The 25,804-nt window shown below is 41.1% G+C and overlaps 1 protein-coding gene across 1 annotated transcript in view; it reads right to left on the bottom strand.

Moving 5' to 3' along the window:
* LOC126354702 (juvenile hormone esterase-like) overlaps positions 1 to 25,804 on the bottom strand; it is a 127,278-nt gene that overhangs the window by 94,214 nt on the left and 7,260 nt on the right. Inside the window, exon 2 of the mRNA XM_050004521.1 lies at positions 18,019 to 18,150. Within this exon, the coding sequence (XP_049860478.1) occupies positions 18,019 to 18,150 (132 nt within the window). The remainder of the gene's footprint in view (positions 1 to 18,018; positions 18,151 to 25,804) is intronic.

Here is a 25,804-nt window from a genome sequence, read left to right as displayed (position 1 = left end):
GAGCAAATAAATGCATTTGTTCTGAAACGTTTGCATGATATTTTCCTATTCTTTCAGTTGTCAGGAGTGTAAATAATTTACTACACGACCTTTCACAAGAACTTCCACCGTGAACTGTGCTTTGGTTATGAATAAACTTTTCTATCATTGCTTGTTGCTACATTTTGTTACTATATTTCGATATTTTCTCAAAAATGGTAGTCCTTTATAACCACGCCTTCACCATTCATATGACAGACTACACAACCGACAGTTGTTCATAACACATACAGTTTTGGCCCTGACACGTCCACGAAAATGACCACGCTAAATAGACGAGGCTCAGAATAAAACGCCAAAGGCGCTGCAGTAGGCACACTTGTGTCGAGTAACGGCTTTATGCATGGCATTCGATTCGTTGTAACGGAAATCTCTCTTTCGCAAATGCTTGCTGGCTCCCAACTACCGTATCCTCTAGACAAGAGGTCGTCAGACTTTTCAGCTCAAGGGCAAATATTTTCGTTGTGGGGAGACACCTCGAGCCATATGAGCGTAGGGAGGAGGTTAGGAGTTGGGGGAGGGGGTGAAGAAGTCACTCAAAGGGAATTTCACGACACCATGGTTAGAAAGTTACTACTTACACATTTTGATTCTAAGTATTACAAGGTATATTTTAAGTGATAAATGGAACTATATATATGAATTATATTTTATTTAGTTATTTATTTATTTTTTGAACGGTTACATAGTGACCAATATTCCATGTCAAAGCGGATAATGTGGCCAGTGCCACTGCAGCTCGATTCTGTGTTTGTTTTGTCTTTTTTATTTCTGGGCATAAGTTCTAAGCATCTTCATGTCCCAGTATCTGGAAAATTACCAATCTGTTACAGCAGACCGTTTCAGTCGGATTTTTGTATTAGACCAAATCTAACAGAACAGAGACGGTTTTAAGTAAGTTGAGATATTTAATTTAAAACTATCCCAAAGAGATAAAACGGTTTGGAAGTCAATGTTATCCGTTGTATTATGTATGCTTTCTGGAAGTAGATAACTCTTATTTGGTTTAACACCTTGGCCAGTATACACGAGGAATAGTTTGGCCAGTTTTTCCGATTGGGCCCCAAGTCGGCATTAGTGATCCATGGAAGGTACTAACAACCTGAAGGAGTTAGCAAGGAAATACATTTGTAGGCCAAAAGACGTCGTTTAAACATTGATATGTAATTAATGTATATACTGGTAAGATAACAAGTATAAGAAACACATCAAAACATGTTTTGCATCAACCCGGTTCCCAGAATTCCTGAAGACAGACGTTGACTTTGTATCACAGACACAGTCCCTTTGACTGTTCAGAGATGTCATTAAACCTGCCCAAAGATGTAAACAACAATGCAGGATCAGCGCCTATCAGACGGAAGAGGTCCGACAACCGATCAGTTCAAGTCATAACACCACGAAGGATGTACATGGCTCGAGTTGTCTGTAGTTTGTAAGTAGGCTGTGTTTAGCTTTTTTTATTGGTAACGCCGCCGCCACGTAGCGCTCTGTATGAAAATCACTGGCTGTGCCGTGTGCAGTCTGTGGCTGGTTTGCATTGTTGTGTGCCATTGTAGTGTTGGGCAGGGGCAGCTGGATGCTAACAGCGCTTAGCGTTGCGCAGTTGGAGGTGAGCCGCCAGCAGTGGTGGATGTGGGGAGAGAGATGGCGGAGTTTTGAAATTTGTAAGACTGGATGTCATGAACTGTTATATATATTATGACTATTAAGGTAAATACATTGTTTGCTCTCTATTAAAATCTTTCATTTGCTGACTATGCCTATCAGTAGTTAGTGCCTTCCATAGTTTGAATCTTTTATTTAGCTGGTAGTAGTGGCGCTCGCTGTATTGCAGTATCTTGAGTAACTAAGGTTTTTGTGAGTTAAGTGATTTGTGAAAGGTATAGGTTAATCTTAGTCAGGGCCATTCTTTTGTAGGGATTATTTAAAGTCAGATTGCGTTGAGCTAAAAAAAAAAATATTGTGTGTCAGTTTAAGCACAGTCTTGTACAATTTTTGCAAGGGGACGTTTCATATGGCGACCCTGCCAGGATACCTCACTGGAATATTCTGATTTTTTTCTTGTAGTTTGTGTAATTAGTGTGCTTTTGTTTATTGCTAGTGCGTAATTGTAGAGAGAATCTCCTTTATAATTGTAGTTTTACATTGTTGTACAGTAAAAGAGTTGTGGCATGCATGTAGATTTGCACCAAGTATTTTGCAGCTGCACTTGCAATTAACTAGATATTATTTTCAGTGCTATGTTAATGTGTTCTGTTATTTTGCTCTTGAGATTGTGGTTTTCTGTGTTGTCCTGTGAAACATTGTGACAATAATCGCGTGTGAAAAACGTAATACTATGCTACAAAGTAAACTGAGAAATGACAGTGAAGACGAAAGCAGTGTATTAGCGCCACAGTGTAATGAAATAACTAATGTTCAAAGTAGTAATTTGGTAACTGTGCATAGGGAAATGGAGTGGGCTGCAGTGAAGCAATTAGTGAACAGGGGAGCATTATTGATCGATTGGTCAGGAATCCGAAATGACAGGACACAATCTTGCAAATACTGTACATTCAGGTATTGCGTCCTCACTGTTTTCTAAAATAAGTCAAGACACATTTTCTGCTTGTCAGAATGTGAATGTTGCCGGTGCAAATGCACTGCCGAAAAGCATAGAGGAACAGATTGCAAGCACTAATACATTATTATTGCAATTAATGCAACAAATGAAACAAAATCAGAGACATATCCAGCAACAGTTAGACACAATGAAACAAAATCAGAGACAAACACAGCAGAAGCTTCAAAAGTTAGACACAATGGAACAACACCAGAGACAAACGCAGCAACAGTTAGACAAAATGGAACAAAATCTTCAACAGTTAGACACAATGGAACAAAAGCTTCAAAAGTTAGGCTCAGTGCAACATACGCTTGAACAAACAAGTAAAGATTTAACTACTGAGTTGCATAAGATCGAATCGAAATGTCAAAAAGTCTGTAATGATGTAAAAACACAAATTTGTGAGCATTTCCAACCTATTTTTTCGCGCCATGAAAATACATTACAGAATCATGAATCAGCCATAAAAGAACTGCACACTAGTGTTCATGAAAATCATGGGACGTTGCAAGCTAAAATTGACTCAGTTGCATCTACCGATTCGGTTACGCAACTTGCAAAAACTCAGCAAAACTTAAAGGACATAGTAGATACGATTTCAACACAAATGGACACTCAGAAATTTGGTTCAGAAAAACACACTGACGAAATAAGTACACCAACGTAGAAAGTAGCCGAACTTTTGATCAGTTCATTAACTTACCTGCAAAAGTAGATGTTTATCTGAATGATACAGAAGAGTTCGAACATTAATCAGAATCAAATTAATACGCAACACCAAAGAGAAATCCGGGAAGTACAAGATCAGCTGACACAGGTAATACAAGCATTACGTATTTCAGAGGACACTCGCTCTCCAACACCGGAAGAGGGACACAGAAATACAGAACAACCACAAAACAATAACACAAAACACACTTCGGAAATTATGAAAGAAATTGGCAAGGCGCATTGAATTTTGAGATGGAACCGCCGAAACGATGTAACAATGACCAACATGCGACTAGCCGACATGATGATTTTGACTATAAGCTGTTCATTACTACACGTAAATTCAAAACATTAAAAAATTCTGTCAGCGACATTCATCCATAAGCGTGGCTCCATCAATTCTCTCATTGTTTTCCTCCCAACTGGTCATTAGAGCACAGATTAGAATTTACTACTACTTGGAGAATGAACCAGCTGTAAGAATGCGATCCGTCATTCACGATTGTCACAGTGAAGGAGAATTTTATCATGCCTTCCTCTCAGCATATTGGTCTCAAGCTACACAAGACCGAGTAAAACATAGCATCATAATGATGAAAGATTTCGAACAATCTGAATTTTCCAGTCTTGTCAAATATTTCGAAGACATGTTACATAAGAATCAGTATCTTTAAAACCCATACAGCCCCTCAGAACTAATCCGCATTTGCTCAATCGAATTGCCTGAACATTTACGACACATTATTTTGGCAGGACGTTGCAAAGGCGACATTGAAGCTTTTCAGGGACTCTTAAAAGAATTAGAAATTGACACTGACAATCGCGGAACGCGAAAACAGGAACACAACAAATGCAGGTCACATTCGTCGCAATTCCGCTATGAGAGAAACAATAACTGGACACGACAAGGCTATTCTCCTAACACAAATCGTGACCAAAACAGACACCACCCGTATGACAACCGTTGGCACAGTAGTAAGAGTTACAGAGAAAGATCGCATTTCCGTAGTAATGAATATAACAGAGACAATCATAGAAACAGACAATATGGCAACCAAAATAATTATTATCAAGGGAGACAGAATAACTTCAGACGCAACGGTCCACCATGCAGTGATAATTCAGGTAGAAATTCTCCACCAATTAACCGACAAGAAAGAAACTATGGAAACTACCGACAAAACGACAGACCTGAATTCCATCAGAAATGGCGAGCTTCAAACAGGGCAGGGCCTTCTCGTCAAGGTGAATTTGTAGAAGTTAGGTCTCCTAATCCCAATAAAGAGACAGACAATGACTCGCACCGCAGGCAGCTATGTGCGCCAGCTCAGCGAAAAACAATATAGACGCTAACCTTGAGAAAAATTTTAGCATTCCCTACCGACGGATACAACATGATAATTGCTGTGAAGTTTGAACTCTGTCCACTAGGAAGAGTAAAGGATTGCACCACATTTCACATGTAAAACCATTTATTGAAAGATAATCTGCTTTTTAACTTTGTCTTTGCCATAAAATTTTTCACTTTACGCTACTAGTATAATTTGTCAGACTTAGAATCTGTTAACATGCAACTATGTTTGAAGTTCAATATCCAGTCAAGAACCAAGAGAACTTATTTAAACAGAAATTACGAATGCATTGTTATAGTGAACAGACGACACAGTGTTGTTATTTGTACATTCTTGCTTGTTAGTTGCACGATTACGTAACGACTATCAGGCTTACATACTTGGAACATATAATGTTAATGAGATTTTAAGGCAACATTATGGTTTATTTGAAAAGACATTCCTTATTTCAAGTAGTTTTTGTGACATTAAAGATGACTTAGTATTTGGTTTATTTGACAGCTACACGATTTTATCACGACGCTACTAATGAGTGACAATTTACAATGTTGCTTTTGCGGTGTTTCTGTTTTATATCTGCACAGTTTTTCCGAATTCTGCTGGAAAGGAAAACATGTTCTAGTAGTAACTTTTGTGGCATAGCTACAATGTGACAGCCTTTTCCGTAGCACAACAATACGTTACAGCACAGTACTTCCTTCATCACGGCAATAAGCGTAATAACTAAGATATTTATACGCAAAGCATTTCACTTTTGTTTATCATGAGGTAAGTACATTGACTTCTGCAGAACTTAGCTTTCGCAGGACGATAACTACGACACTTCCACAGAATTATCTTACAGCAAGACGCACGTTTAGCGCTACATGACACACATTTGAGTGATTAATTTTGTACTTGAAACATTTATTTTTCAAGATTTTTGAATTACAAAGAAAGTTTTCCGTGATACATTTCATTCCATTGCTGTAATCTGTAACACCTGAGGGTATAATTACATTAACCCTCACGGGGGTACACGCTTACTTTGTGTACCATGTGTGTGGCAAGCACAAGGAGCCCTAGCTAATACGGTATTTGTTTAAACAACTTTACACATTGGTACCATATTTCTCTAACACAGAATTACATAGCTATGTGATCATTTAACTGAGAGAGACAAATATTTATTTTACTACATCAGTGACAGATGTTTACATAATTACATGGTTGGATAACTTCACACTTATGAAATTGTATTTTGTCTGTACTTTGTGAAATGTTCATATTTTTTCAGAACCATTGTGATACTATGAGAGCTTTGAATGATGTATTTGGTATGAGATCATGATTTTTAAAGTACGTTTGAGGTAGATGACACTTTTGAAGTGAGCACAGAATTTTTGTTTAGGTTTTGAAATTATTGAAGGAAGCCACGACGATTTTGAGATTTGGCTGAGGTTTTATGCTGTTATGATGACGATGTGTATTACGCTGTTGCGGTATATTTATGATCAATAGGCTGATTCTATGTGAAGAATTTGATAGAAGTGTGTACGAATATGAATATGTATAATAAGGTAAGGAATAATGAGTAGTGGTTAGGGAGTCTGGTTTGTGAAAAAGGTTGTTGGAAACCAAGAATCGTACTTTAAGAGTTATGAAATGTATGTAAATGCGTGAATGTATTACAATGCCGACGAAAATTTTTTGGACATTGTTATATTTATAGGATTTTATTTTCTACACATTTGTAATGCAAATTCTCAACCTGTTAAATATTTTTATATGAGACTGCCACTGTACCGGAAACTGGTGTCGTAAATTTTTCGGTAAGAAAGTTAAGTGACCACCTGCACGTAATGCGTCGTGGGCACCCAGCTGCGCGACAGCCACCTGGAAACAAGCCATTAGTGTGTGCCTTTCAGAGGCACAAGAAAATAAAAGGAGGACATTATCCTCGCTATTGACATTCCTTTGTAGAAAGCATCGCAAAATCAACACGCTCATTACTTGGAAAAGATACTTGTTTACATCTGCACACCTGATAATGACAAGCGTCTTTCTACGAGAGTTGAGAGAATTTGTACTAACTTATGAAATGTCACATGACTATTGAATGATATTTTTATGCTTTGCCTTTCATAGTTGCTTATTTCATTTGATATCTGGTTTCCAGCTGTGTTGCAGCCTTGGTTTTATAAAATAAAATTAAATACATTTGCTAATGTGAACACTTTCTGTCAACAGATCTATTATATAATCATTTTATGATCCACATTCTTCGAAAAAGGAGCACTTGGAAAGGAAAGAACAATAAGAAGGGATTAGTAACAGTAACTGCCTACTTAATTTTCTTTTCAACTACTTGGTAATATCTTCTGTAGAATTAGTTTTGTGGTGTACCACTTTAATAACATACACATTAAGATGTGAATATACATTTCCCTTATCTGCATTGTTGTCTTTACTATAATATTTTTTCTGCTTGAGCTTTGTCATGTTTAGATATAAGTTATTGCATTTCCTGCTGCTGTTTGCCAGGCATAGTGCTACTAAATTTCACTTTGTATTACTCTGTTAAGCCAGTTTTACTACTGGTTTATTTTTCTTGTTGCTGCACATTGGGTCATATTAGTTGTAATGTTGCATTGCTTGGTAATTTAGATTTACTGTAGCTTGCTTTGCCAATTTCCATTTTTTTGTCATCGATGTTTAGGTTAATTGTTTTGTGCTGCTGCATTGCGTCGTCTCTTAGTTTAGCATCTAAGCTCAGTAGGTTTAAGTTAGCTTAAGAGGGGGTAGACTATATAAGAAACTAACTATGATGAATTGGAAGAAAAGCATTGAGAAGCTATAAGAAAGTGGTTTGCCCAAAAAAGTAGTGTACAGTGAAGAAAAACTATTTTTGAAAGAGGATGTGAACAGAATACAGAAAGCATGCTTGGATAGGATTTTTTTTTTTTTTTTTTTTTTTTTTTTTTTTTTTTTTTTTTTTTTTTGCTGGAGGAAATGTTGAAATAAGAGGGACGATCTATAGAATGAAGTTTTGGGTTGGACTGCAGTACCAAATGTTACACTGAAAACAAACCCTGTCCTTTCCTTTTGTGTTATCCCACTATGTGTTTGTGTACCTTTGTGTATTTATTTTCTTCCTGTCTCTGTGTACTGTTTCATAGAATTCTTTTTCTTCTAATACTAAGCTACATTCACTATGATGAGGAATACTGTTATCCTCAAATATAATTTGCATTAATAACATGTTATTTACTTTGTAAAGATGTTTACACATTGTTTATTCTGTTTTGTTCTAATGCTCATGTGAAAAATTGATGTTTCAAAAATTATTCTTATATTTTATGTATTTACTTATGTCATAATTCTTGTAAGACTGATGTATTTGTTATTTCGATTCTTTTGTAAAGCCTGTATTACTGCAAATGTTATCTGTACTATTATGTTCTTTAATGATACATTTTGTACCTTTGTTATTGTATTCTTATGTTATAAAATTGTAATTGACACCAGTTGATCAAATTAAGTAACTTGTAAGTTACATTTCACTGCACACATTTCTGTTGATCATAGTATATGGGCAATATGTGAGAAGTAGGGACTGTTAGTGTTTGCATGTGTGTTAATAATTCAGCAAGAGACTGGATAACAGCATTGCTGGTTCTATGGATAATTAGAAATAAACTTTCTGAGTGCAGAAGTGGTGGTTTATGGACTTGCTATATTGTCCACAAGGCTCTTCGATGGTGATTGTGCACCTGCACAGTCGCAACAGTTTGCTGCTAGCCCTCTCTACAAGGACTACAATGGGTCTACACCTTTGATGACTCACCAATGCCATTATTTCTACAAGGACTGCAGTGGGTCTGCACCTCTGGTGGCCCACCAATACTGTAATCTCTACCAGGACTACAATGGGTCTACTCTGTGTTGACCTACCTACCAATATTCTTCAAAACTTCGACTGACTCTGCTGTGGGTTTGCTCTGTTGTGGCCCATTACCTGTCTGCATGTCAAGAGTCAGCACTGTCTTTCTGTTTGAAGGACAACACTACTTCTTCAAGAATACATGGAAATCCACTACTTCCGTGTACATTTTCTTTTATTGCTATTTTACTGTGATGAATGATCAGGACTGTCTATATGGACTGTGAGAAAATTTTAGCTTTTGACCAACATTGTATCAATAAGTGTGTGCATTTGATTTATTTGTTATTGTAATCATAATAATGATTTTTTTTTCAAATCTGTATTGGCCACTGCCCAAAACAATTTGTAAATTTTTTTGTGGGGGGCATGGGGGCTATGTAAGTAGGCTGTTTAGGTTTTCTATTGTTAACGCCACCGCCATGTAGTGCTCTGTATGAAAATCACTGGCTGTGCCGTGTGCAGTCTGTGACTGGTTTGCATTGTTGTCTGCCATTGTAGTGTTGGGCAGGGGCAGCTGGATGCTAACAGCGCGTAGCGTTGCGCAGTTGGAGGTGAGCTGCCAGCAGTGGTGGATGTGGGGAGAGAGATGGCGGAGTTTTGAAATTTGTAAGACTGGATGTCATGAACTGTTATATATATTATGACTATTAAGTTAAATACATTGTTTGCTCTCTATTAAAATCTTTCATTTGCTGACTATGCCTATCAGTAGTTAGTGCCTTCCGTAGTTTGAATCTTTTATTTAGCTGGTAGTAGTGGCGCTCGCTGTATTGAGTAACTAAGATTTTTGTGAGGTAAGTAATTTGTGAAAGGTATAGGTTAATGTTAGTCAGGGCCATTCTTTTGTAGGGATTATTGAAAGTCAGATTGCGTTGCGCTAAAAAAAGTATTGTGTGTCAGATTAAGCACAGCCGTTACAGTTTTTCCAAGGGGACGTTTCAAGTTCAACCATGCCTAGACGGTCAACACCACGGGTCGATCGCCTCCGCATTGTACTTTGTACCAGGAATGGCTCTCTACAAGAGAAGTGTCCAGGCGTCTCGGAGTGAAGCAAAGCGATGTTGTTCGGACATGGAGGAGATACAAAGAGACAGGAACCGTGGATGACATGCCTTGCTCAGGCCGCCCATGAGCTCCTACCGCAGTGAATGACCGCTACCTACGCATTATGGCTCGGAGGAACACTGACAGCAACTCCAACGTGTTGAATTATGCTTTTCTTGCAGCCACAGGACTTCGTGTTACGACTCCAACTGTGCGCAATAGACTGCATGATGCGCAAATTCACTCCCTACGTCCATGGCGACATCCATCTTTGAAATCACGACACCATGCCACGTGGTACAGATGGGCCCTGCAACATGCCGAATGGACCGCTCAGGATTGGCATCACGTTCTCTTCATCGATGAGTGTCGCATATGCCTTCAACCAGGCAATCGTCGGAGACGTGTTTGGAGGCAATCCTGTGAGGCTGAACGCCTTAAACACACTATCCAGCGAGTACAGATAGGTGGAGGTTTCCTGCCATTTTGGGATACCATTATGGGGGGCCGACGTACGCCACTGGTGGTCATGGACGACGCCGTAACGGCTGTACGATGCGTGAATGCCATCCTACGACCGATAATGCAACCATATCGGCAGCATATTAACAAAGCATTAGACTTCATGGACAATTAGCGCCCCCACGTGCACATCTTGTGAATGACTTCCTTCAGGATAACGACTTCGAGTGACTCCGGCATATCTCTGATATGCCGGAACTGAAATCACGGATGTTCACATATGCCGATGATCTGGCTATTGCTTTGCATGAAGAGTCATTCGAACAATTGGATTCAGGCCTCAATTCTGACTTAGTGCAGCTTTCTTAACTACTACAGGATGTGACATCTGAAGCTTAATGCATCAAAAACAGTAATCACAGCGATGCGCTTGAGTAACAAGCAAGCAGACAGGAAGCTGCGCTTGAATATAGGAGGCCAGTATCTAAGAAATGAAAGAGCACCAAAATACCTCGATGTTATACTGGACCCAAAGAACACCTGCACGATGTCAGCCAAAAACTCAGAGGCAGAGTCAATAGCATGCAGAATTTCGCAAGCTCTCCCTGGGGAAATAATGCTACGACACATCGCACTTCTTCCGTGGCTCTAATCCACAGCGTTGCAGAATATTGTGCACCTGTGTGGGCCAACAGTTCGCACGTCAATAAAGTAGATGTTGGCCTAAATGACACCTTGCGAAGAATAAGTCGAACAGAGAGACCTACCCCAACACCATGGCTCTCTGTGCTTGGCAAACACTGAAACTCCCTCAGTCCGCAGACAACACGCAATCCAAAGAGAAACGCAAAAAAATGCTGCTGACACCACATTCCCAATACACTTTGATGTGCATGGTCCGACACGATTAAAGTCAAGAAATCCCTTCTGCAACCACTCCTCGAACAATTGCATAGCAGAATTGAAACACCTATGGCAACAAGCAAATGTTAACAATGGACACGTCATTAATAACCCGGCGGATCGTGTTCCTGGTCTCAACATCCCTCGAAGAACCTGGGTGGTACTAAACAGAACGAGAATTGGTATTGATCGGTGCAACGAGCTGATGGCAAAGTGAGGCTACGTGCACAATCCTCACGGTGACGGCGGCGAAATAGGGACGATGCAGCACGTAATCTAGTGTGAAATTCATGGTTTTACGGGATGGTTCACTAGAGGGTCTGCATAGACTCACAGACTTCGCTTTGTAATTTGTTTCTGTTTAATTGTTAATTTTTTTGACAGATTACAACATGTGTTCCCTACAGGTTTATAAGCACTGTAATGCGTATAACTAAATTTAAAATGAATAACGTTTTGTTACATTTGCATGTTAATTAAGTTTCCCATGCTAATGTGTATAGTACTGTAAGGGATCTGGCAGATCGAAAGCAAAATAAAATAAATAAATCGACTAGAGTGGCCAGCATGTTCTCCTGACATGAACCCTGTAGACTATGCCTAGGATAGATTAAAAAGGGCTGTTTATGAATGACGTGACCCACCAACCACTCTGAGGGATCTACGCCGAATCGCTGTTGAGGAGTTGGACAATCTAGACCAACAGTGCCTTGATGAATTTGTGGATAGCATGTCACGACGAATACAGACATGCATCAATGCAAGAAGACGTGCTACTGGGTATTAGAGGTACCGATGTGTACAGCAATCTGGACCACCACCTCTGAAGGTTTCGCTGTATGGTGGTACTGTAGTGTACGAGGCGGAAGTATGGGCCTCATGGAAAAAAGGTGACCCAGCTGAGTCACGCAATTTGACTCTTAGTCTGATCAAGAGGTATGGTCACTAACTGCACGCGCGGATCACGTAGGCTGACGTGAGGATCAATGAACTATACTTGACGGGATATATCTGGAACATCTTAGGTGAATAGAAAGTTACTAGACAGGAATACAATAAAATATTAAGCTTTAATTCGGCATCAGCAGTGAACGTCGATCTTCACTTTGTACAATAATATTTACAAGTGCAGTTATAGACTGAACTGCGAATACACTGGGCGACCTGCGCTCCGGATGTGAATGAAATGATTATGTAAACAACACAACACCCAGTCCCTGAGCGGAGAAAATCCCCGACCACTCCGGGAATCGATCCCGGACCCCTTAGGAGGGCAGTCCGTCACCCTGACCATTCAGCTATCGGGGCGGAGAGGGCACTGATGACCTCAGATGTGCTCAGAGCCATTTGAACCACCAACACTTTCGCAATTGTAGACGACTATTGAGGCAATATGGCTCAGTTTTTCTGGAGGGGACTTCCAACGACTTGTTGATCCCCTGACAAGTCGAAATGCTGCACTTCGCCGGGAAAAAGGAGATCCGACACGATATCAGATGGTATCACATGACTTTTATCACCTCAGTGTACTTTAATTATTGCCACCTCAAGTCTCCTACATTCCACAACAGTAAAAAACGAGCTCCCCTACTTTGGACTTTCCTCGACGTACTCCGTGAATCCTATCTGATAACGCCTTACCGCACAGCAATAACCCAGAACAGGAGGGACAAGCTTAATATAGATAGGCTCTTTTGTAGATTTTTCTCATCTTCTAAGAGTAAACACCATTCACATATCAGGCTTTAAGTCTGCTCCCACTGCCCCTTCAACGCAGTACGACGAACGATCTTTGTACGATTTTTTATCAGTTTGACGCCGAAAGACTCCAAGTGCTTTTGGCAAAAAAATTAATCCCGTAGACTCCGCTGCAACTTTCTTAAAGCAGCTCCTCACTTGGACTCACGAAGCTGAGTGCACTCTGTTCCACACCTCCACCCGCAGAAAAATCCGATGAGGAACAGGGAAAGGGGACTGATTACCTTGGATGTTTTTTCCCATAGTACTCAGAGGAATTTGAATCATTTTTTAAAAATTTTCTGTATGTGCTATCTCCCAGTCCATGTTGTACGTTATGGACCTGAATTCACTTAATGTAGTACATTTGTGGTATAGTCCTATTTTTAAAGAATTCTTTCCCTGAAATTTATATTCGGTGCACACTATATTTTTATTCTGTTATTGTTTCCTTATACACTCCTGGAAATGGAAAAAAAGAACACATTGACACCGGTGTGTCAGACCCACCATACTTGCTCCGGACACTGCGAGAGGGCTGTACAAGCAATGATCACACGCACGGCACAGCGGACACACCAGGAACCGCGGTGTTGGCCGTCGAATGGCGCTAGCTGCGCAGCATTTGTGCACCGCCGCCCTCAGTGTCAGCCAGTTTGCCGTGGCATACGGAGCTCCATCGCAGTCTTTAACACTGGTAGCATGCCGCGACAGCGTGGACGTGAACCGTATGTGCAGTTGACGGACTTTGAGCGAGGGCGTATAGTGGGCATGCGGGAGGCCGGGTGGACGTACCGCCGAATTGCTCAACACGTGGGGCGTGAGGTCTCCACAGTACATCGATGTTGTCGCCAGTGGTCGGCGGAAGGTGCACGTGCCCGTCGACCTGGGACCGCACCGCAGCGACGCACGGATGCACGCCAATACCGTAGGATCCTACGCAGTGCCGTAGGGGACCGCACCGCCACTTCCCACCAAATTAGGGACACTGTTGCTCCTGGGGTATCGGCGAGGACCATTCGCAACCGTCTCCATGAAGCTGGGCTACGGTCCCGCACACCGTTAGGCCGTCTTCCGCTCACGCCCCAACATCGTGCAGCCCGCCTCCAGTGGTGTCGCGACAGGCGTGAATGGAGGGACGAATGGAGACGTGTCGTCTTCAGCGATGAGAGTCGCTTCTGCCTTGGTGCCAATGATGGTCGTATGCGTGTTTGGCGCCGTACAGGTGAGCGCCACAATCAGGACTGCATACGGCCGAGGCACACACGGCCAACACCCGGCATCATGGTGTGGGGAGCGATCTCCTACACTGGCCGTACACCTCTGGTGATCGTCGAGGGAACACTGAATAGTGCACGGTACATCCAAACCGTCATCGAACCCATCGTTCTGCCATTCCTAGACTGGCAAGGGAACTTGCTGTTCCAACAGGACAATGCAGTTCCGCATGAATCCCGTGCCACCCAACGTGCTCTGGAAGGTGTAAGTCAACTACCCTGGCCAGCAAGATCTCCGGATCTGTCCCCCATTGAGCTTGTTTGGGACTGGATGAAGCGTCGTCTCACGCGGTCTGCACGTCCAGCACGAACGCTGGTCCAACTGAGGCGCCGGGTGGAAATGGCATGGCAAGCCGTTCCACAGGACTACATCCAGCATCTCTACGATCGTCTCCATGGGAGAATAGCAGCCTGCATTGCTGCGAAAGGTGGATATACACTGTACTAGTGCCGACATTGTGCATGCTCTGTTGCCTGTGTCTATGTGCCTGTGGTTCTGTCAGTGTGATCATGTGATGTATCTGACCCCAGGAAGATGTCAATAAAGTTTCCTCTTCCTGGGACAATGAATTCACGGTGTTCTTATTTCAATTTCCAGTAGTGTATATATCTTGTGCATAGGCCTTTGAATCTACGTTACCACTATTTTATTATCGTTCCACAATGCTAGACACGGGGCTTGTTTACAGGGGCCGGGCACAGATATGGTAATAACGCGAGAAATGCGTGCTTGAACATAAATGCAAGTGCTGGACAAGCCTGCAGGTTAGGATAAGGTCGAGTAAGAGTAAATGTCTGGTCAGAGTCCGCAGTGGCATCTTCTGTTCATTGGCAACACTGACCGACAACGAAAAACTACATTTAGATTTTGGTTCCGTATTGACGTCTTCACGTGTGATCTTCAAGAGCTCCGCCAGATTTATTGGTTGTAGCAGGTAAATATCAGTTTTTGTTTGAAATTAAGTAATTCTTAAGATGTACATCGTAAGCAGTAAGGAATATCTAGGTGTGCACTAGGAAATTAAACTATTTGCCAAAAGAATCACAGTTCTTTGATCAACAAACGACAAGACGATAAAGAGCGGAACCAAGCAGAGACTCTCTTGAACTGTATGGCCAATCGGTTAAGAGTACGCTGTAAGACAGCGGGAAAGGTTACACGAGCACTGTTAACTCTTCTTCCCTCCCTCGCTCCTCCTTCTTCGGTTCTAACGGACACTAATCCAGGAAGGCCCATTACGCAGACATATGTGAGTGCTTTGTTCGAGTTACATATTCTAGAGTAGCCGAAATCTCAACAGCTGAGAAATCCTTCTAATGTAATGGAATATTCGGGTTTAATCCCGATGTCTTCACAGCAGAAGATTTTACTCCATCAGAAATCACTGAGAGAGTTGAATTTTCACCAACTGAAGAAGGCAGTGTTCATGATTTGCGTGTGCAGTCACCAGGAAAGACCCAAGAATGTAACAAAAATGAAGTTCAGAGAGCTGATGTACGAACAGGTGTAGGCCTATTCAGCATTTATTCATTGCCAAAATATGAGAGACAAATAACAAAGATGAAAATCTCAAAAAATTCCGAGAAAACGCGTTCTTAAACAAACTACCTAAATCAGACAAAACCAAGGAAGAGACAATATACCAGTATCCCGTGCCGTTCTAGGCGCTTCAGTCTCGAACCGCGTGACCGCTACGGTCGCAGGTTCGAATCCTGTCTCGGGCATGGATGTGTGTGATGTCCTTAGGTTAGTTAGGTTTAAGCAGTTCTAAGTTCTAGGGAACTGATGACCACAGATGTTAAGTCCCATAGTGCCCAGAGCCATTTGAACCAATACCAGTATCGACAACGCAGAATTTGTATGCCTAACCTGGACTTACCGGTTCCATCATCTTCGGGAACAATCAGATCCAAATCTAAACAGGGATCTCATGTTTTGAATTGTCCAGTGTTTGGTGAAGTCTACAAGCAGACTATCGCGGAACCCTGGATTAGTGTGATAATTGTTCCCAATGGTGCTACGATGAAAGCGCAGGTTATGAAGGACATGTCGAATTTTCTTGTGATTTATTTTAGTGCATACTTTTGACTACATGTCGTGTACGCTCACAAGACTAGGCGGCTGAGATTACGAGCGAGCAGTGACCTACATATGTAGACATTTGAGGTTTATGTTAAAAGCTAGGCAGCTGCAACTGATTTGTGTTGTTCCCAATTAAGCCAGCACTAATTTGTTATCAGAGAAGTTTTTTTTAAAACTTCTCACCCACTGGGTATGAGCGGTTAAATGCTAAGGGCGTACGCTTTCCCAACTTTTCCCTACTCTGTTGTATTTGATTATGGACTACACATGTGCTAGTGTCATTCGTGGTCACAACAGTTTTCTGTATATTTGTGAGAGCATTGTATCGCAGCTAACAGAACTCGAACATGGCCAATGTGTTGGTTGGTGGTCGTATGCGGATGGTTCTGTAACCGAAGTAGCCAAAGTGTTTGATGTTTCAAGAGGTCGCACATCAAAGATTTCTACCGCATACAGGGAACAAGGATAAAAATTATCTACTAAGTCCTAACGCGGAAGAAACTGTGTGATAGTGACGGATGGTGATTGGAGAGGACTGTGAGAAAGAATAAGAGATAGCTGTAAAAGCACTCCAGAAGTGAATGTCGCATTCGCGAACCCTATCAGTACCAAAACAGTTCGAAGGGAGCTCCATAAGGTAGGAATTACAGGGGGATCAGGGATTCCAAAACCACACGCCAGTGATGCAAATGCCCATAACAGAAAAACGTGTTGCCGAAGCCATAAAACGAGTATTATGGAGCAATGGAAGAATATCATTTGATCGGATGAGTCTAGTTTCAAACTGACTCCAATTTCTGGCAGAATTTTCGTCCGAAGAGTGAAATACAGCGGGGGTTCGGTGATGATTTAAGCAGCTGTATGGGGGTATTCCATAGCCCTCATGGTTAGAAAGCAATGTAACATTACTGCCGAGCATTAAGTGCCCATTCTAGCTGATCAAATCTATCGTATGGTAGAATGTTTGTTCCCCAATGGTAACGCTTTGGTTCAAGACTTCACGGCCGCTATTCACACAACTCGCATCCTTCAAGACTTGTTTTATAATCGCTAGGCTGAACTGTCGCACGTCCCCTGGTCACAAAACTTATCAGGTCTCAGTAGTATTGAACTATTGTGGTCCGCAATGGAAAAAAAGAGTGCGTCATTGCTATTCACTTCCATAATCGTTACCTGGACTTGCCGCTGATTTTCTCGACGACGGTATAAGATTCCCTTGAAAACCATACGGCACCTCCATTTATCCATTCCGCAATGACTGGAAGCTGATTTGAATACAAACGGTTTGCCTACCCCGTACTAGGCATGGTAATATCTTGTGGTTTTGGTGTTTCCATATTTTTGTCCTTCTATACGAGTATTTTATTTTTATTTTGTTTACCGACACCAGATATATTTCTTGTTTATAAACCAGTTTTGTTGGTAATTCTTCAGGCTGGGTACTAAAGTTGATTGCAAACCACTTCCACACCACAGCACACTCTTCTGCTGAGCGATTCCCTCGTACCACTTCTAACATCACGTAAATTCGCGGTATAGGAGCTTTTATAACTCTAACTTTAATTAATATTGTATCCTAAATCGTCAAATGTGTCTTGAGAGCAACTTTCCTAATATGACTTCAACGTAAACGATAATAGAAATAGTTCTGTGGGTTATTGAGGACGTTACACCTTTTCCAAATGTTCCTGAAATCTCAACTCGTGGCGGCATCATATGTGTCTCATTGTTGATAACTTTTTATAAGAGACACGATACGAAACTTTCATGAAGTTAATAGCTCACACTACAACAGTATCGTTCATTAGATAGGCATAACGTCTAAATGTCGTTACAAACCTACATAGGATAAAATACAAAATAATGTGCGAGTATACCTCTGGCGTGAAGACATTTAGATACAGGCAGTCCTCACTCTCGTGTGGCCCCAGAACCTTATTCTGCGGGCATACTGGGCCTGGGACGGTGGCATCACGGATGTTCAGCCAGGAGTCAGGAGGTTGAGGACTCTGTAACGAAACGAAACGAACTGTGGAATTACATATCAAACAGCTTGAACGCTTATAAAAGTATGTCACATTCCTGCAGTAGTTTCTCCAAAAATACGGTGTATCTGAGCCGTTAAACATGTTAGCCGTTTGATAATAACGAAATGTAAAGCTTGGGATTATGGAGTGACAGGTACTTTTTCGGTATACCTATCACAAAATAAATTAACTTAGTGACAGGTTTAAAGTCTGAATTTAACGTACTATTTAAAGAAGTGTTCCTACACCGATGTCAACCAGTGAAATTTTTCCCGAGGAAGAGTTCTGTTTTAGCAATATAAACCACGAAATAGACATAACCAATATTCTCATATTTTTGGGGCATTGTCATGTGAATAGTGTTTGAAAGGTATTACCGTCATTCGACTGTACAAACTTATATACAGGGTGGTACATTTCTTGTGGACGGGTCAAATATCTCAAGAAATAAGCGTCAAACGAAAAAACTACAAAGAACGAAACTTGTCTAGCTTGAAGTTGGAAACCAGATAGCGCTATGGTTGGCTTGCTAGATGGCGCTGCCACAGATCAAACGGATATCAACTGCGTTTTTTTTTCAAAAGGAACCCTATTTTTATTACATAATCGTGTAGTACTTAAAGAAATACGAATGTTTTAGTTGGATCAGTTGGACCACATTTTTCCCTTTGTGGTAGATGGCGCTGTTATAGTCACAAACATATGGCTCACAATTTTAGACGAACAGTTGGTAACAGGTAGGTTTTTTAAATTAAAGTACACAACGTAGGTACGTTTGAACTTTTTATTTGAGTTGTTCCAATGTGATACATGTACCTTTGTGAACTTATCATTTCTGAGAACGCGTGCTGTTACAGCGTGATTACCTGTAAATACCACATTAATGCAATAAATGCTCAAAATGATGTCCGTCAACCTCAATGCATTTGGCAGTACGTGTAACGATATTCCTCTCAACGGCGAGTAGTTCGCCTTCCGTCATATTCGCACATGCATTGACAATGCACTGGCGTTGTCGGTGGATCACGATGGCAAATATCCTTCAACTTTCCCCACAGAAAGAAATCCAGGGACGTCAGATAAGGCGAACGTGCGAGCCATGGTAGGGTGCTTCGATGACCAATCCACCTGTCATGAAATATGCTATTCAATACCGCTTCAACCGCACGCGAGCTGTGTGCCGGACATCCATCATGTTGGAAGTACGTCGCCATGCTGTTATGCAGTGAAACATCTTGTACTAACAACGGTAAAACATTACGTAGGAAATCAACATATATTGCACCATTTAAATTGTCATCGATAAAATGGGGGCCAATTATCCTTCCACCATACATTAACCGCCTCCCATGAACCATGGACCTTGCCGTTGGTGGGGAGGCTTGCGTGCCTCAGCGATACAGATGGCCGTACCGTAGGTGCAACCACAACGGAGGGGTATCTGTTGAGAGGCCAGACAAACATGTGGTTCCTGAAGAGAGGCAGCAGCTTTTCAGTAGTTGCAGGGGCAACAGTCTGGATGATTGACTGATCTGGCCTTGCAACATTAACCAAAACGGCCTTGCTGTGCTGGTACTGCGAACGGCTGAAAGCAAGGGGAAACTACAGCCGTAATTTTTCCCGAGGACATGCAGCTTTACTGTATGATTAAATGATGCTGGCGTCCTCTTGGGTAAAATATTCCGGAGGTAAAATAGTCCCCCATTCGGATCTCCGGGCGGGGACTACTCAGGAGGACGTCGTTATCAGGAGAAAGAAAACTGGCGTTCTACGGATCGGAGCGTGGAATGTCAGATCCCTTAATCGGGCAGGTAGGTTAGAAAATTTAAAAAGGGAAATGGATAGGTTAAAGTTAGATATAGTGGGAATTAGTGAAGTTCGGTGGCAGGAGGAACAAGACTTTTGGTCAGGTGAATACAGGGTTATAAATACAAAATCAAATAGGGGTAATGCAGGAGTAGGTTTAATAATGAATAAAAAAATAGGAGTGCGGGTAAGCTACTACAAACAGCATAGTGAACGCATTATTGTGGCCAAGATAGACACAAAGTCCATGCCTAGTACAGTAGTACAAGTTTATATGCCAACTGGCTGTGCAGAAGACGAAGAAACTGAAGAAATGTATGATGAGATAAAAGAAATTATTCAGGTAGTGAAGGGAGACAAAAATTTAATAGTCATGGGTGACTGGAATTCGTCAGTAGGGAAAGGGAGAGAAGGAAACATAGTAGGTGATTATGGATTGGGGCTAAGAAATGAAAGAGGAAGCCGTCTGGTAGAATTTTGTACAGAGCATAACTTTATCATAGCTAACACTTGGTTCAAGAATCATAAAAGAAGGTTGTATACTTGGAAGAATCCTGGAGATAATAAAAGGTATCAGATAGATTATATAATGGTAAGACAGAGATTTAGGAACCAGGTTTTAAACTGTAAGACATTTCCAGGGGCAGATGCGGACTGTGACCACCATCTATTGGTTATGACCTGTAGATTAAAACTGAAGAAACAGCAAAAAGGTGGGAATTTAAGGACATGGGATCAGGATAAGCTGAAAGAACCATAGGTTGTACAGAGTTTCGAGGAGAGAATAATGCAACAATTGACAGAAATGGGGGAAAGAAACACAGTAGAAGAAGAATGGGTAGCTGTGAGGGATGAAGTAGTGAAGGCAGCAGAGGATAAAGTAGGTAAAAAGACAAGGGCTGCTAGAAATCCTTGGGTAACAGAAGGAATATTGAATTTAATTGATGAAAGGAGACAATATAAAAATGCAGTAAATGAAGCAGGCAAAAAGGAATACAAACGTCTCAAAAATGAGATCGATAGGAAGTGCAAAATGGCTAAGCAGGGATGGCTAGATGACAAATGTAAGGATGTAGAAGTTTATCTCACTAGGGGTAAGATAGATACTGCCTACAGGAAAATTAAAGAGACCTTTGGAGAGAAGAGAACGACGTGTATGAATATCAAAAGCTCAGATGGAAACCCAGTTCTAAGCAAAGAAGGGAAGGCAGAAAGGTGGAAGGAGTATATAGAAGGTTTATACAAGGGCGATGTACTTGAGGACAATATTATGGAAATGGAAGAGGGTGTAGATGAAGAAGAAATGGGAGATAAGATACTGCGTGAAGAGTTTCACAGAGCACTGAAAGACCTTAGTCGAAACAAGGCCCCCGGAGTAGACAAAATTCCATTAGAATTACTGACGGCCTTGGGAGAGCCAGTCATAACTAAACGCTAGCAGCTGGTGAGAAAGATGTATGAGAGAGGCAAAATACCCTCAGACTTCAAGAAGAATATAATAATTCCAATCCCAAAGAAAGCAGGTGGTGACAGATGTGAAAATTACCGAACTATCAGCTTAATAAGTCACAGCTGGAAAATATTAACGCGAATTCTTTACAGACGAATGGAAAAACTGGTAGATGCGGACCTCGGGGAGGATCAGTTTGAATTCTGTAGAAATGTTGGAACACGTGAGGTAATACTGACCTTACGACTTATTTTAGAAGAAAGATTAAGAAAAGGCAAACCTACGTTTCTAGCATTTGTAGACTTAGAGAATGCCTTTGACAGTGTTGACTGGAATACTCTCTTTCAAATTCTGAAGGTGGCAGGGGTAAAATACAGGGAGCGAAAGGCTATTTACAATTTGTACAGAAACCAGATGGCAGTCATAAGAGTCGAGGGGCATGAAAGGGAAGCAGTGGTTGGGAAAGGAGTGAGACAGGGTTGTAGCCTCTCCCCGATGTTATTCAATCTGTATATTGAGCAAGCAGTAAAGGAAACAAAAGAAAAATTCGGCGTAGGTATTAAAATTCATGGAGAAGAAGTAAAAACTTTGAGGTTCACCGATGACATTGTAATTCTGTCAGAGACGGCAAAGGACTTGGAAGAGCAGTTGAACGGAATGGGCAGTATTTTGAAAGGAGGATATAAGATGAACATCAACAAAAGCAAAACGAGGATAATGGAATGTAGTCAAATTAAATCAGGTGATGCTGAGGGAATTAGATCAGGAAATGAGACACTTAAAGTGGTAAAGGAGTTTTGCTATTTAGGAAGTAAAATAAGTGATGATGGTCGAAGTAGAGAGGATATAAAATGTAGACTGGCAATGGCAAGGAATGCGTTTCTGTAAAAGAGAAGTTTGTTAACATCGATTTGTAGATTTATGTATCAGGAAGTCGTTTCTGAAAGTATTTGTTTGGAGTGTAGCCATGTATGGAAGTGAAACATGGACGATAACTAGTTCGGACAAGAAGAGAATAGAAGCTTTCGAAATGTGGTGCTACAGATGAATGCTGAAGATAAGGTGGATAGATCACGTAACTAATGGGGAGGTATTGAATAGGATTGGGGAGAAGAGAAGTTTGTGGCACAACTTGACTAGAGGAAGGGATCGGTTGATAGGACATGTTTTGAGGCATCAAGGGATCACAAATTTAGCATTGGAGGGCAGCGTGGGGGGTAAAAATCGTAGAGGGAGACCAAGAGATGAATACACTAAGCAGATTCAGAAGGATGTAGGTTGCTGTAGGTACTGGGAGATGAAGAAGCTTGCACAGGATAGAGTGTCATGGAGAGCTGCATCAAACTAGTCTCAGGACTGAAGACAACAACAACTCATTAACCCGCCAAGGTCGGTGATGTTCCACTTGTCGCAGCCGTCGTGGATTTTCCGTTGCCCAGTAGTGCATATTATGCCGGTTTACGTTGCCGCTGTTGGTGAATGACGCTTCGCCGCTTAATAGAACGCGTGCAAAACATCTGTCATCGTCCCATAATTTCTATTGTGCCGATTGTCAGAACTGTACACGACGTTCAAAGTCGTCGCCATGCAATTCCTGGTGCACAGAAATATGGTACGGGTGCAATCGATGTTGATGTAGCATTCTAACACCGACGTTTTTGAGATCCCCGATTCTCGAGCAATTTGTCTGCTACTGATGTGTGGATTAGCTGCAAGAGCAGCTAAAACACCTACTTGGGTATGATCATTTATTGCAGGTCATGGTTGACGTTTCAGATGTGGCTGAACACTTCCTGTTTTCTTAAATAACGTAACTATCCGGCGAACGGTCCGGATACTTGGATGATGTCGTCCAGGATTCCGAGCAGCTTACATAGCACGCGCCCGTCGCACATTTTTATCATTGTAGCCATACATCAACACGATATCGACCTCTTGCGCAATTGGTAAACGGTCCATTTTAACACTGGTAAAGTACCACGAAGCAAATACCGTCCGCACTGGAGGAATGTTACGTGATACACGTTCTTATAGGTTTGTGACTATTACAGCGCCATCTACCACGAAGAGAAAAATGTGGTCCAACTAAAACATTCATATTTCCTTACGTACTACACGAATATAAAATAAAAATGGGAGTTCCTATTTAAAAAAAAAACGCTGTTGATATCCATTTGACCTATGGAAGCGCCATCTAGCGGACCAACCATAGCGCCATCTCGTTTCCCCCTTCAAGCTAGATAAGTTTCGTTCTTCGTAGTTTTTTCGTTTGACGCTTATTTCGTGAGATATTTGGCCCGGTCACGATCAATGAACCATCCTGTATATACACAAAATGTGTACTGTCAATGTGTCCAAACGTTTGTTAAAGAAAGTATAAAAATTTGGAATAAATTGGTCGAATACTTATGGAGGGTTTGGAGACGATGTTATGCTTAGTGCTCGGCAGCATTCAGATATTTATTGAAGGACATATTCTACAAACCATTAGCTGCACTAGAAATCTTTCATTTGTTAAAACTGGTTTTCGGGTTTGTAACCCATGCTCAGTGGCATCTGATGCAGAGGTGCAATCAACTATGAGTATATAGATTTCTAAAAGGTGATAATACATATAGTAGGAGTAATAAAAGTCTACTTACATTACGCCCTTTTATAGCAATGAGATGTTTGTCAGTTAACATGACAGGATATGAAATACGACCAATAACATCAGTGATATATTTTATCTGTTGATGTGATTTTCTCAATCCGAGGGAACGGAAAAGAAAAATAGCTTCATTACTTGGTGACAGTATGTCGGCCATGAGGAACCTACAATTTTTAGGAGTCCTGATTTGTTGTATTTTAGAAAGGCCGAAGAGGACGCCGCTGGCAGAGAAAACGTAACTTTTTAAGGTTTGGTTGGCGAAATTCTCTTGGAAAAACACGCAGAGAGACTTTTTTTCTAGTTTCTACAAATGAGGGACTTTTCGCTTAGCTCTCGGTCACTTGTGTTCAACTCTCGACTTCTGGCTCTTGGTAATTCAACTTTGGAACTTACTTTGCGGATATGAAAGAGCAGATTTGGAAGGCATCTCTCCACAGCAGCTGTTCGAGTTCACAGCAGCGCACTCCTAGGTGCCCTTCCGATAGCAACCGATCACGCAACAGCTGTCCACTCGCATTATATTGACCAGTATGACGAGAGTAGCTTGCAGCACCAGCACGTTTTGTCAATGGAGGTTTCTGGACTGAACATGGTTTATGGTTTAGTCTTCTCATGTTCAACAGTACAGCCACAGCTGCAGGGGTAGCTTCAGCTTCTCATTCAAGCTATACAATCACTGATATCTATTCTTAAACAGACTGCGATTTTTAGGAAAGGAAGACGATGTTCAGCATACCCCATCCCCAATAAATTAACTTGATCAACCATTAATTAAATTATCTGCATTCTTTATTCAGGATTAAATGTTTATCAAATAATTTTAAGGCATTTCTTTTTCATATTTTGTGCTCATAAATTTTGGAATAAATAAAGAGTCACAAAAATCGAGATCTGCATTTTTGCATAAAAGAATTGTGAACACCCCAAATTATCGCTTTCCTAGGGTGAAAATTTTGGAATTTTGTATTAAAGAAAACTTTTTTTTGAAAACGTTTTCATGTAACAGGAACCAAAGTTGTAATATCCAAATTAGAGTTATGGTCTGTCCACTGCGGCGGACACTGTGATGTAGCGGTATAATTTTTCATACATTTCAGAAAGTTTTCTTTACTTTGCAACTCTAAAATTGTTGTGACGTTTGTTTTTAAAGTAATGGAACACTTAAATAACACGCTTGTAAAATAGGTATGAAAACTTATTAGACAAAGCTTTAAAATCTGGGATGATTTTCAAGTAAAATTTATTTTGTACAGAATTGTAGAAAGCAGTTGTGCCCTCCACCAATTCAAAGATGGAGCTTGCGTTTGGTACGTTGCATATGAGTTTTAGCTTTGCATCCAGAATTTTTGCATTTAGATACCGATTCCTGCTGATCAAAATGTCGTAAATGGGTCACAGAATCATATCTGGTATCCTCTACCGGTTTCAGTTCATTTCTGCCCTTTTCTGGCACATGTACTGGGCTAGCTTCATCTGAAGGTCTGCCTCTCTGATTTACAGTCAGTTTTTGTGCCATAATCAACGATTCTGCAATGTATTTGTTCTACAGAGGCACTCTATCCGAGACCTGAGTCAGAAATATGTTTTTCGAAAATGTGCTTATTAGATAATATACCAGAAGCAGACTCAAGATCATGATTATATTCGTCTACATATTCCTCCTCTAGATCATCTATTGTCTGCGAAAGTTTATTATTGCTGTTGGTCACGGAAGAAAAGAAAATAACCTT

Source organism: Schistocerca gregaria, chromosome 3, assembly GCF_023897955.1.
Source record: "Schistocerca gregaria isolate iqSchGreg1 chromosome 3, iqSchGreg1.2, whole genome shotgun sequence".
In the NCBI taxonomy this organism is placed as follows: domain Eukaryota; kingdom Metazoa; phylum Arthropoda; class Insecta; order Orthoptera; family Acrididae; genus Schistocerca; species Schistocerca gregaria.
The sequence above is the reverse complement of the archived record's forward strand: the minus strand, read 5'-3'. Positions and strand labels throughout refer to the sequence as shown.